Source organism: Grampus griseus (assembly GCF_964374135.1).
Source record: "Grampus griseus genome assembly, chromosome: 7".
In the NCBI taxonomy this organism is placed as follows: Eukaryota; Metazoa; Chordata; class Mammalia; order Artiodactyla; family Delphinidae; genus Grampus; species Grampus griseus.
The window spans coordinates 32,190,576-32,204,213 of NC_139001.1; the positions used below are offsets into that span (position 1 = coordinate 32,190,576).

Below are 13,638 nucleotides of genomic sequence, written 5' to 3' on the forward strand. Positions count from 1 at the left end.
CATGGCATATAGGCAGCCATCTCTTGTTGAACACCTTGGATTGTGATTTTTTTTAACTAACCAATAAGTGTTTAGAAATATGACGGGAGCTTGTGTGAGATTGAGCCTAGAGAGAATATATATTTTTTAAACTTTTTATTTTGAAATAATGTCAAATTTACAAAAATTTGAAAGAATAGTACAAAGAACTCATGAAACTCTTTACTCATGTTCACTAATTTTTAACATTTTGCCACACTTTATTTTTTATGTATATACATTTTTTTCCTGAACCATTTGAGAGTTGGTTGCATTTATCATGCCTTTTTAGCCCTTAATACTTAAGTCTTTATTTCCTAAAAATGAGGATAATGGCATTATAGATTTGATAGGCCTCCCATTGATGCAGTGATTGACACAGCGCTATAGGATATGTTGACTGAGAAAATGTATAGAGGGGAAAGCAAAAACAGTCTTGATCTGGCCAAGCAAGTGGCATGAAGGCCAAGAAGTAATAGTTAGTCATACATTCCATAAATATTGGAGCACCTAGACACTGTGACGGGCTGTAAGGGATAAAACTATGAACATAATACACAACGTCCTTAGGAGATTATAATTTATTGTCTGAGGAAAGGAGTGTCAATACAGACAACCAAAGAAGCAATTTTAGTACAGTGAGTAAAGTACTATGATAGGAAAGACAGAAACCTTGGTTAAAAGGTCATTGATGACTTTGAGAATGAATAACAGAATGCATTACAACTCAAAGGATGAAGACTTTGGAGAAGAAAGGTGGATGCTAGATTGCAGGGAATTAAGGGATAAGTGCAAGAGGTACACCGTAGCTGAATTCAAAAGTAAAAAATAATGAAAGTAAAAAATAATAGTTTAACAAGAGGAGGGTACCCAGAAGAATTGAATGTTTTTCTGTCCTTCTCAGCCCCAGTAAGCTAGACCAGTTGAGTATCAGAGACTGAGATATTAGAAGGGGAATGAGTGGGATCTAGGACATGGTTAGCTTTGGAGGGGAAAAAAGGGTATTTACTCATATAGAAGTGGAGAGAAGGATGAGAATATGGGTGTAGTTGTAGGATACATTTTAGGGATGAAGATCCTCATGATAGATGCAATTTTCTTAGAAATGGAAGGAAGTGAGGTCATAGGGAGAGGTTGAAGGATGAAACCAGGAAGTTGAACTTGGAAACTACTTGTTCCCTCTAAGAACAAGCTTAGAGGGAATGACTTAGAGAGAGGAGAAAAGATTAAGAGTACTGCTAAAGAACAGTTAAGGCCCAGTTGGGGTTCAGTATGAATTGGTACTGGACACACTCTTTCTGTGTAGTTCTCCGATAGAGCTCTACTGTCCAGAAGGAGAGTGAGGTTATCCTTAAATTATCAAGGGTTAGGATCATCTGGTTCTTACCTTTTCTATTTTTGCACAGTATAATGAGGTGCATGCAACTTTTCATTACTATTTTGTTTCAATGATTCATTTCAGTGATCTTTTTCTCTTCCTGCATGATAATGAGAACTGCCCTTTTCCACCTCCTTTACCTATCATTTTCTTCCTTCCTGCATTTTCACAGCATGCTATTTCTCTGAGATGTCCCAGCAAGCAGGCCAAGCGTCATATTGACTTCACAGAAGAACAGGCTGAGCTGACACCTGTAAGTTCTGTAAACATGTCCATTGGGACTACTCAAATTTTATTAGCAAAGAGGAATGCATTCTCTACAACTCCTGATGGTGAAACCTTGTCATATATCTCAATTTTTTGAACACAAACAAAGCTTAATAAATAAGCAGAAACAAATGAGCAACTGTATGATACAGTATTATTGAATGTTAAAACTCATGGTAAGAGTATGTTGGTGGTTGTATATCTGGTATAGAGAAATTTTATATCAGAACCTTTTTCATTAAGCTAAGGGCTTCTGTAAATTTCTCAAGATATTGCTAAATTTGGCTGTTCTTCAGAAGGGGGATATCAAGTGTAATGACTCTTCTGCACTGATGCTTAACAGAAAACCTAATTTCTTCAAAAATGTATCCTCTGGTCAGTGGTTGACACACCTGGATGCTTCAGAGCTGCGCTGTTCCATACGGTAGCCACTAGCCACAAGAGGCTATTAAGCACTTCAAATGTTAATCCAAATTGAGATGTGCTATAAAGATAAAAACACATACTGGATTTTGAAGACTTAGTATGAAAAAAAGAATGTAAAATAAAAGATGCTAATATTAGTTTATTTCATCATTTTCTTTTTACTTTTTTAAAAAAGTGGTTATTAGAAAACTTTAAATTACATTTGTAGTTCATATTATATTTCCATTAGACAGTGCTGCTTCAGAGTCATCTATGAAGCATTAAAAAAAAAAAAAAAGTCCCTGACCCGCACGCAGTTGAATCAGATTCCCTCTGACCTTCCCTTCTCCCCTCCTTCCCTTCCTCCCTCCCTCCCTTCCTTCCTGTCCTTTAAAAATACTGGTAGTAACCCAGTGAATTGATTCCACAACCCACTAATGGGTTATATCCTGCTTAGTGAAAAACACTTCTCCAAGCTTACCTTTGGCCCCTCCCCTACATTCTTAAGCATCAACCCCTCGTACTGTAATATTTGCATTGTCATCTACTTGTCTCTTCCGCCCGGGCAGCAGTTCTCAGTCCTTTCAGTCCCAGTACCCCTATTTTATAACAGATAATTTATAGCAATACTTTTACTATCCCAAATGAAATTCATAGATAATATAACTTACCTACATACCTGTTTTTGTTTTTGTTTTTTTAGTGAATTTAATGCCCTAACACCTAGTATGAAGGAGAAATAGCCAAAAATAATTTATAATATTATAATGTATCTTTCAGGTTTTAAATTATTGGCCATTTAAAAACTGTACTAAAAGACACAATGAAATAGTCAAATCCTATACTTATTTATAATTAATAACTTTGGATTTAAGAAAAGTGAGATCAGAAGTCATTTTTCTAGTAAAAACAAAGCAGAAATATGGGTGGACCCAGAATTAAAACATGTTATGGCACATAATAGCAGACAAAACGTTCCTGTATATGGTAATTTTAAAAAGGGAAATAACCTTAAATGAAGTAGGGATAATGTGCTGACACAATTTATAGATTGCCAAAGAAAAGAAAATGGTGAAGTACAAAATTCTTGCAAATAAGATGATGCTTATTTATAATTGTAGTGACAAAATTATTCCCTGCCTTGTAGTGTGGGATGAGGTAGTGATAAAATGATTTTTATATTTGACTTTTTACATTACAGATTTCTCATTGTGCTATATTTTAAATAATTCTGAAAGATAGAGTAATTGAAATATTTTAAAATAATCTGTGTTAATGAAACTCAGTGAAATTCCTGCCTTTCATGTCTTTTCATTAATTTAACAGTATCTGGTTCTTAATTCTGTTAAAAGGAATATCAGCTCTCTCCTGTCATTTATTTGCATGTGACAGAGTGCACACTGATACTACCAGTTCTCATATTGGCAAATCTTACTTCAAGCTGGGTTTCCATTGGTGAGATGATTTTCCAACATAATGAATAATTCTTGGTAAATGTTGAACGGGAATTAAGTGCAGGCTTCCCTCAATTTATTTTACATGGTAAATAGCATTCCTGGAAGAGTCACTGAATATCAAAATTATATAGAAATACTTTGTTCTTATGTGTAAAATGGAGTTACTGAGTTCTAAACTCAGATTGTTATCAACAGGAATTCCCATCTATAATAAGGACATTAAAAATTCATGTGTGATGTGGGACTTGTTATTATATGACATTGTTCCGTGCTTGCAGGGCATCTAGCATTTCTGACTTCCCTCCTCATAAATACCAGTAATGCCCCCCTCCTCCTCATTGTGACAGCCCAAAATATCCCCAGCTTTTTCTGAAATGCCTCCTTGAGGGAAGCACCACCCAAGTTGAGAACCACTGATATCTCCCTTTGCTCTGTCTCTACCCTCCACCCCACCCACAGCTGCCTCCTACTCATCCTCCAGGACTCTAGGCCTTTTCAGAAATACTTTGCTGAGCCCCTAATTTGGGTTTAGACACTGCCTCTACCTCTTACTTGCTCCTATACCACTTAACATACTGTATTACAGTTGTCAGTTATCTCCCTATTAGACTCTAAACTCTGTGAGAGCAGGGAGTGCCTTTGCATCTCCAGTGCCTGGCATGGTTCCAGGTTCAACGCTGAATAAATAGTGAATAAATGAAAAAAGGAGGGAAATAGACGAGAGAGAGAAAATGGGCTGATACACCAGTGAAATGGATTAAAAATAGGCTATTGACTTTGTGTTGTTAGTGGTAAATGAAAGAAAATATAAGAAGGCCCTATTTAAATGAAGCTATGTGCATTTTTGTTACGAGCCACGTGTACCAAGACTGAGGCTGACTTAACAGTGTGCCCAGAACACTGTGTCTTTCCCTTTTCTCAGTCCTCCACCTGCACTCCACTCTCCTCATCCCTCTCGCATCTTTCTCCAGTAACCAGTTCTCAGCCACCAGCACCTCCCTCCTGAGCAATTCTAGAGCACTGTGTGACGGGCGCCAGTAGGGGAAGGAAGATAAGGCATTTATTGAAGGAAGGTGTTAGCTGCTTGTGGTTTCTAGATTTTCATTTTTTTCTGCTACAAATACTTGTGGCTTAGAGGGAACGTGGAGCCCTGGCCAGTGGTGAAGCAGTGCATGGCTGAGTGACTGTCCCAAACACAAAGGGGTTATGATCTTGTTCAGCTACTGCTTGTAGTCTCATTTTTTTAGATGTGGTGTTTTTGGGGGTCACCAACCATTAATGATTATCCTCTTTTTATTTTAAGGTATTTAAACCTTTCAGTATTTTAAAATCAGTAACTTCTACTTCTGGGTCTTTAAACAAATACAGTTAGATAATATTGTTTCTTACTGATCAGATATAGATTTTTTTAGTGATTTGAAGTCTTGAGGTGATTTGAGTTTGAAGACTGACTAAATTTTGTAAGATCTTTTTTTTTTAAGTTTAAACTTGAATTTAATGTCTAGAATTATATTTACCAAAGAATAGTTTGTTTCAATGGCCTCAAGCAGAATTTTTTTTTAATTTGAAAAATAATTATCTGAATATAGATATTCTACTCATTTGGGGGATCTTTATCTGAGAAAGTAACTTTTATGAGTAAGACAGATAGGACTAGGTTTTCAAGAAATTATTTTCTATATGTTCTACATAATTACGTAAGAATACGTTTTTCCCATTATATATGAATAACAAAAAATGAATGAGAATAAGAGCAATGAAAGTTATAGTTGCTCTTTTTAATTGTCCTCAGTTTTCTTCCTGGTCTTAGCTGATTGCTAACCTCAAATTAAATTCAATTTTCAGAAACTTCTGCTTAACCTGGCGTTTTTATAGGTGAGCCAACTAATCTTTACCTTCAGGGGATTATACCATCTAGGTAAATGAGGACCTAGAGATAATTTTCTCCGTTCTTATTATTGTTTGACCTTTTAGTGCTAATATTGATGAAAACGTCCAGTTTTTGTTTTAAATCTTAGGATTTTTTTTTTTTTTAGTGTTTTTTTTCTTGTTTGTTTTGTTTTTTTTTGTTTTTGCTGTACACGGGCCTCTCACTGTTGTGGCCTCTCCCGTTGCGGAGCACAGGCTCCGGACGCGCAGGCTCAGTGGCCATGGCTCACGGGCCCAGCCACTCCGCGGCATGTGGGATCTTCCCGGACCGGGGCACGAACCCGTGTCCCCTGCATCGGCAGGCAGACTCCCAACCACTGCACCACCAGGGAAGCCCTTAGGGTTTTTTTTGTTTGTTTGTTTTGTTTTTTGTTTTTTTCCCCCCCAGGAGTAGGTGAAAGGGGCAGGTATGCTTGTAAGGTTCCTCTTGAACTAAAAGCTAAAAAAAAAATACAGGCAGTGACATACAATATAGCAAACCCAACACAACATAGTGCAGATATGAGCAAAGATTAAGTTAATATTATTTTCTGTAACAGTGTTTTAATTTTGAAGTTGTGTATCTTGTTATCTGTGACAATGAACTTTATGAGAGTAGGTGCTGTTCTAGTATTTCTCTCCAAAAAATTTGTTCCTCAAGAATAACTTGATATATACTTAGATTTATAAAATATAATATTATAGAATACTTTCTATAACTCTACTCCGCTGTGCCATGCATTGTTTTAAATGGTGGTTAGTAACTACATAACATTAAAAAATAAATACTAACTTAGAATTATTTAGGGATAAGCAAGTCTGAATTACACATATATCAAAACAGCAGCAATTTATACTATATGAGTTTAATAAATACAGTTGCAAAAGCATAACTTACAATGTTTACAACCTTACTAAAAAGGTTTTAAGGGGGAAGAGGACAGTTAGGGACTATGTTATTCACAAATCATTTTTATGAAAATATACTAATTGAATTCATTTAACCAACTTAAGGGAAAACACTTCATAATATTTTTATATCATTCATTTGCTATACAAGTCCTTTACTTGGGCAACACAGTACTGTTAATACTGATATAATGAGTGAATTAATAAAATTTTACTGAAAACACGTGATAACATTAGGCAAAATATTTATGGACATTTTTCCTCTTGGTGTGGCTATCATTGATTTGGTCAGAAATACTTGCAAAAGTTTTAAAACTGAGGAAGGAATAGGGATAGTCATTCGTCTTTGACACCTGTTTATTTGTGCTGTGTGCACAGCAATCAGAAGCACAGCCCTAAAAGACAAATTGCTCTGTGATCTTTGCAGGGTGTGATCCATTTTCCCAGAGCTGAGGGGTCAGCAGGAGTGAGCTAGGGCATGCCTGCTGGCAAAGGTGGTATCTTTCCCTCCCCCTCCTTTTCTTTTTCTTTTTTTAAATTTGGTCATATTTCATTGAGTTTAGGTAAAATATGAAATTAATGGTAGAGAATCATTCTTGCTTTGTCAACGTTATATTTTAAACACATAAAACCTCCACTGACTTCTATTGCCTTTTTTGTTTGTTTGTTTTTCTCTCTCTTTTCCTGCACAAGCACTCGTATCTGGACAGGGAAACCTCCCTTCTTCTGAGAAACATTGCAGGAAAACCTTCTCATTTGCTGACCAAGGTGATACTTCTTCTTCCACCTGCATGTAAATATTTATTGCCTTATAGGTAGAATGTAATTTCTGTTTTTGACTGTGCTCTCAGATTTCTCAGGTTGTGCTTTCTTATTTTTGCACCTTTGTTCTTAATAGAGGTATTTTTTTCTCTTACTGAAGGTAATTATTTACTGATCTTAATAACTATCAGAAAATACTGAGAGTAGAAAATATTTTCAGTAATTTTTCACTAGTTTTTAACTTTCGTAAATACCTGACAGCCTGCCCAAGTGTGTTGGCACTTTTTCTAGTTTAACATTGTATTTAATTTTGAAGTCTGAAATCATTGTTTAATTTTAACTTACTTCTAATGGTCATCCATGCTGTGAGGTACTTTAGCAAACTTTGTTTTTTAATTTTTGTTTATATTATCAATGCCTCATTTAATTAAACATTTATTTATATAAACAGAATCTTACTTTACATTAGTTTAATCAAATTGGAAGAGAAGGCTGCAATTTAAATTTCTCAGTTCTCTGCCCTCAGAATGGTTTGAATCAGTCCAGCTGGATTTTCATTGGGCTTGCATTTTACAACAATTTAAAATCACTTAGCCACTGTCATCATTAACTCAGGAAGAACAGAATAGGGAAGCTGAACAGCTTTCTACCTCCTCACAAGTCATGTTTTTATTTTGTTATTTTATTTAAATAATGTTAAATTCAAGCATGTCAGACTTGGTTATAGATAGTTTCTGAAGAATATACAAAGTAATTATGGTTTATGTCTCTTAAGTTTTCATTATCGTATCAGAGGGTTTCTTTCTTTTTTTTTTTTTTTGAGGTACGCGGGCCTCTCACTGTTGTGGCCTCTCCCGTTGCGGGGCACAGGCTCCGGACGCGCAGGCTCAGCGGCCATGGCTCACTGGCCCAGCCGCTCCGCGGCATGTGGGATCTTCCCGGACTTTAAAAAATTATTTCTTCTTAACTTTATAAACTTGTGAAAGAAGATGGTAAAGCTAAAATTAAAATCTCCATGAGTAAAAGCTCAAAGAGGAGACTCAAGAATCAGCAATAGGACTTCCGGGAAGATGGCAGAAGAGTAAGACTCGGAGATCACCTTCCTCCCCACAGATACACCAGAAATACATCTACGTGTGGAACAACTCCTACGGAGCACCTACTGAACGCTGGCAGAAGACCTCAGACCTCCCAAAAGGCAAGGAACCCCCCACGTACCTGGTTAGAGCAAAAGAAAAAAGAATAAACAGAGACAAAAGGATAGGGACGGGACCTGCACCAGCGGGAAGGAGCTGTGAAGGAGGAAATGTTTCCACACACTAGGAAGCCCCTTCGCGGGCGGAGACTGCGGGTGGCCGAGTGGGGGAGCTTCGGAGCCGCGGAAGAGAGCACAGCAACAGGGGTGCGGAGGGCAAAGCAGAGAGATTGCAGCGCAGAGGATCGGGGCCGACCGGCACTCACCAGCCGAGAGGCTTGTCTGCTCGCCCGATGGGGCGGGCGGGGCTGGGAGCTGAGGCTCCGGCTTCTGTCGGAGCGCCGGGAGAGGACTGAGCTTGGCGGCGTGAACACAGCCTGCAGGGCGTTAGTGCACCGCGGCTAGCCGGGAGAGAGTCCGGGGAAAAGTCTGGACCTGCCGAAGAGGCAAGAGACTTTTTCTTCCCTCTTTGTTTCTTGGTGCACGAGGAGAGGGGATTAAGAACGCTGCTTAAGAGAGCTCCAGAAACGGGCGTGAGCCGCGGCTAAAAGTGCAGAGCCCAGAGACAGACATGAGACGCTAAGGTCGCTGCTGCCGCCACCAAGAAGCCTGTGTGTGAACACAGGTCACTATCCACACCCCCTTACGGGGAGCCTGTGCAGCCCGCCACTGCCAGGGTCCCGGGATCCAGGGACAACTCACCCGGGAGAACACACGGCGCGCCTCAGGCTAGCAACGTCACGCTGGCCTCTGCCGCCGCAGGCCCGCCCCGCACTCCGTGACCCACCCCCCCCACCCCCACCCCCCCGCCCCCGGCCTGAGTGAGCCAGAGCCTCCGAATCAGCGGCTCCTTTAACCCCGTCCTGTCTGAGCAAAGAACAGACGCCCTCTGGCAACCTACACGCACAGGCGGGGCCAAATCCAAAGCTGAGCCCCTGGGAGCTGTGAGAACAAAGAAGAGAAAGGGAAATCTCTCCCAGCAGCCTGAGAAGCAGCGGATTAAAGCTCCACAATCAACTTGATGTACCCTGCATCTGTGGAATACATGAGTAGACAACGAATCATCCCAAATTAAGGAGCGGTGTGGATGAAAGACTCTTGGTGCTGCAGCCAGGAGTTAGTGCTGTGCCTCTGAGGTGGGAGAGCCAACTTCAGGACACTGGTCCACAAGAGGCCTCCCAGCTGCACATAATATCAAACGGCGAAAATCTCCCAGAGATCTCCATCTCAACGCCAGCACCCAGCTTCACTCAACGACCAGCAAGCTACAGTGCTGGACATCCTATGCCAAACAACTAGCAAGACAGGAACACAACCCCACCCATTAGCGGAGAGGCTGCCCAAAATCATAATAAGTCTACAGACACCCCAAAACACACCACCAGACGTGGACCTGCCCACCAGAAAGACAAGATCCAGCCTCATCCACCAGAACACAGGCACTAGTCCCCTCCACCAGGAAGCCTACACAACCCACTGAACCAACCTTAGCCACTGGGGACAGACACAAAAACAACAGGAACTACGAACCTTCAGCCTGCAAAAAGGAGACCCTAAACACAGTAAGATAAGCAAAATGAAAAGACAGAAAAACACAGCAGATGAAGGAGCAAGATAAAAACCCACCAGACCTAACAAATGAAGAGGAAATAGGCAGTCGACCTGAAAAAGAATTCAGAATAATGATAGTAAAGATGATCCAAAATCTTGGAAATAGAATAGACAAAATGCAAGAATCAGTTAACAAGGACCTAGAAGAACTAAAGATGAAACAAACAATGATGAACAACACAATAAATGAAATGAAAAATACTCTAGATGGGATCAATAGCAGAATAACTGAGGCAGAAGAACGGATAAGTGACCTGGAAGATAAAATAGTGGAAATAACTACTGCAGAGCAGAATAAAGAAAAAAGAATGAAAAGAACTGAGGACAGTCTCAGAGACCTCTGGGACAACATTAAACGCACCAACATTCGAATTATAGGGGTTCCAGAAGAAGAAGAGAGAAAGGGACTGAGAAAATATTTGAAGAGATTATAGTCGAAAACTTCCCTAATATGGGAAAGGAAATAGTTAATCAAGTCCAGGAAGCACAGAGAGTCCCATACAGGATAAATCCAAGGAGAAATACTCCAAGACACATATTAATCAAACTGTCAAAAATTAAATACAAAGAAAACATATTAAAAGCAGCAAGGGAAAAACAACAAATAACACACAAGGGAATCCCCATAAGGTTAACAGCTGATCTTTCAGCAGAAACTCTGCAAGCCAGAAGGGAGTGGCAGGACATATTGAAAGTGTTGAAGGAGAAAAACCTGCAACCAAGATTACTCTACCCAGCAAGGATCTCATTCAGATTTGATGGAGAAATTAAAACCTTTACAGACAAGCAAAAGCTGAGAGAGTTCAGCACCACCAAACCAGCTCTACAACAACTGCTAAAGGAAGGAACTTCTCTAGGCAAGAAACACAAAAAAGGAAAAGACCTACAATAACGAACCCAAAACAATTAAGAAAATGGGAATGGGAACACACACATCGATAATTACCTTAAATGTAAATGGACTAAATGCTCCCACCAAAAGACACAGATTGGCTGAATGGATACAAAAACAAGACGCATATATTTGCTGTCTACAAGAGACCCACTTCAGACATAGAGACACATACAGACTGAAAGTAAGGGGATGGAAAAAGGTATTTCATGCAAATGGAAACCAAAAGAAAGCTGGAGTAGCAATTCTCATATCAGACAAAATAGACTTTAAAACAAAGACTATTAGAAGAGACAAAGAAGGACACTACATAATGATCAAGGGATCGATCCAAGAAGAAGATATAACAATTGTAAATATTTATGCACCCAACATAGGAGCACCTCAATACATAAGGCAAATACAGCCATAAAAGGGGAAATCGACAGTAACACATTCATAGTAGGGGACTTTAACACCCCACTTTCACCAATGGACAGATCATCCAAAATGAAAATAAATAAGGAAACACAAGCTTTAAATGATACATTAAATGAGATGGACTTAATTGATATTTATAGGACATTCCATCCAAAAACAACAGAATACACATTTTTGTCAAGTGCTCATAGAACATTCTCCAGGATAGATCATATCTTGGGTCACAAATCAAGCCTTGGTAAATTTAAGAAAATTGAAATTGTATCAAGTATCTTTTCCGACCACAACGCTATGAGACTAGATATCAATTACAGGAAAAGATCTGTAAAAAATACAAACACATGAAGGCTAAACAATACACTACTTAATAACGAAGTGATCACTGAAGAAATCAAAGAGGAAATCAAAAAATATCTAGAAACAAATGACAATGAAGACACGACGACCCAAAATCTATGGAATGCAGCAAAAGCAGTTCTCAGAGGGAAGTTTATAGCAATACAATCCTACCTTAAGAAACAGGAAACATCTTGAATAAACAACCTAACCTTGCACCTAAAGCAATTAGAGAAGGAAGAACAAAAAAACCCCAAAGTTAGCAGAAGGAAAGAAATCATAAAAATCAGATCAGAAATAAATGAAAAAGAAATGAAGGAAACGATAGCAAAGATCAATAAAATTAAAAGCTGGTTCTTTGAAAGGATAAACAAAATTGATAAACCATTAGCCAGACTCATCAAGAAAAAAAGGGAGAAGACTCAAATCAATAGAATTAGAAATGAAAAAGGAGAAGTAACAACTGACACTGCAGAAATACAAAAGATCATGAGAGATTACTACAAGCAACTCTATGCCAATAAAATGGACAACCTGGAAGAAATGGACAAATTCTTAGAAAGGCACAACTAGCCAAGACTGAATCAGGAAGAAATAGAAAATATGAACAGACCAGTCACAAGCACTGAAATTGAAACTGTGATTTAAAATCTTCCAACAAGCAAAAGCCCAGGACCAGATGGCTTCACAGGCAAATTCTATCAAACATTTAGAGAAGAGCTATCACCTATCCTTCTCAAACTTCCAAAATATAGCAGAGGGAGGAACACTCCCCAAGTCATTCTACGAGGCCACCATCACCCTGATACCAAAACCAGACAAGGACGTCACAAAAAAAGAAAACTACAGGCCAATATCACTGATGAACATAGATGCAAAAATCCTCAACAAAATACTAGCAAACAGAATCCAACAGCACATTAAACGGATCATACACCATGATCAAGTGGGGTTTATTCCAGGAATGCAAGGATTCTTCAATATATGCAAATCAATCAAGGTGATACACCATATTAACAAACTGAAGGAGAAAAACCATATGATCATTTCAATAGATGCAGAGAAAGCTTTTGACAAAATTCAACACCCATTTATGATAAAAACCCTGCAGAAAGTAGGCATAGAGGGAACTTTCCTCAACATAATAAAGGCCATATATGACAAACCCACAACCAACATCGTCCTCAATGGTGAAAAACTGAAAGCATTTCCACTAAGATCAGGAACAAGACAAGGTTGCCCACTCTCACCACTCTTATTCAACATAGTTTTGGAAGTTTTAGCCACAGCAATCAGAGAAGAAAAGGAAATAAAAGGAATCCAAATCGGAAAAGAAGAAGTAAAGCTGTCACTGTTTGCAGATGACATGATACTATACATAGAGAATCCTAAAGATGCTACCAGAAAACTACTAGAGCTAATCAATGAATTTGGTAAAGTAGCAGGATACAAAATTAATGCACAGAAATCTCTGGCATTCCTATACACTAATGATGAAAAATCTGTAAGTGAAATCAAGAAAACACTCCCATTTACCATTGGAACAAAAAGAATAAAATATCTAGGAATAAACCTACCTAAGGAGACAAAAGACCTGTATGCAGAAAATTATAAGACACTGATGAAAGAAATTAAAGATGATACAAATAGATGGAGAGGTATACCACGTTCTTGGATTGGAAGAATCAACATTGTGAAAATGACTCTACTACCCAAAGCAATCTACAGATTCAATGCAATCCCTATCAAACTACCACTGGCATTTTTCACAGAACTAGAACAAAAAATTTCACAATTTGTATGGAAACAAAAAGGCCCCAAATAGCCAAAGCAATCTTGAGAATGAAAAACGGAGCTGGAGGAATCAGGCTTCCTGACTTCAGACTGTACTACAAAGCTACAGTAATCAAGACAGTATGGTACTGGCACAAAAACAGAAATATAGATCAATGGAACAGGATAGAAAGCCCAGAGATAAACCCACGCACATATGGTCACCTTATCTTTGACAAAGGAGGCAGGAATGTACAGTGGAGAAAGGACAGCCTCTTCAGTAAGTGGTGCTGGGAAAACTGGACAG

General features: G+C 38.7%; 1 protein-coding gene across 2 annotated transcripts in view; it reads left to right on the plus strand.

The window, feature by feature from the left end:
- The window catches only part of RAPH1 (Ras association (RalGDS/AF-6) and pleckstrin homology domains 1), a 97,283-nt gene that overhangs the window by 49,020 nt on the left and 34,625 nt on the right, over positions 1-13,638 (plus strand). Inside the window, exons 5-6 of one of the 2 annotated variants that reach the window (XM_082657661.1) lie at positions 1,569-1,649; positions 7,036-7,110. The exons of the other annotated variant lie outside the window; for it this stretch is intronic. Coding sequence (XP_082513787.1) covers positions 1,569-1,649; positions 7,036-7,110 — 156 coding nt within the window. The remainder of the gene's footprint in view (positions 1-1,568; positions 1,650-7,035; positions 7,111-13,638) is intronic. 2 annotated transcript variants of the gene reach the window in all.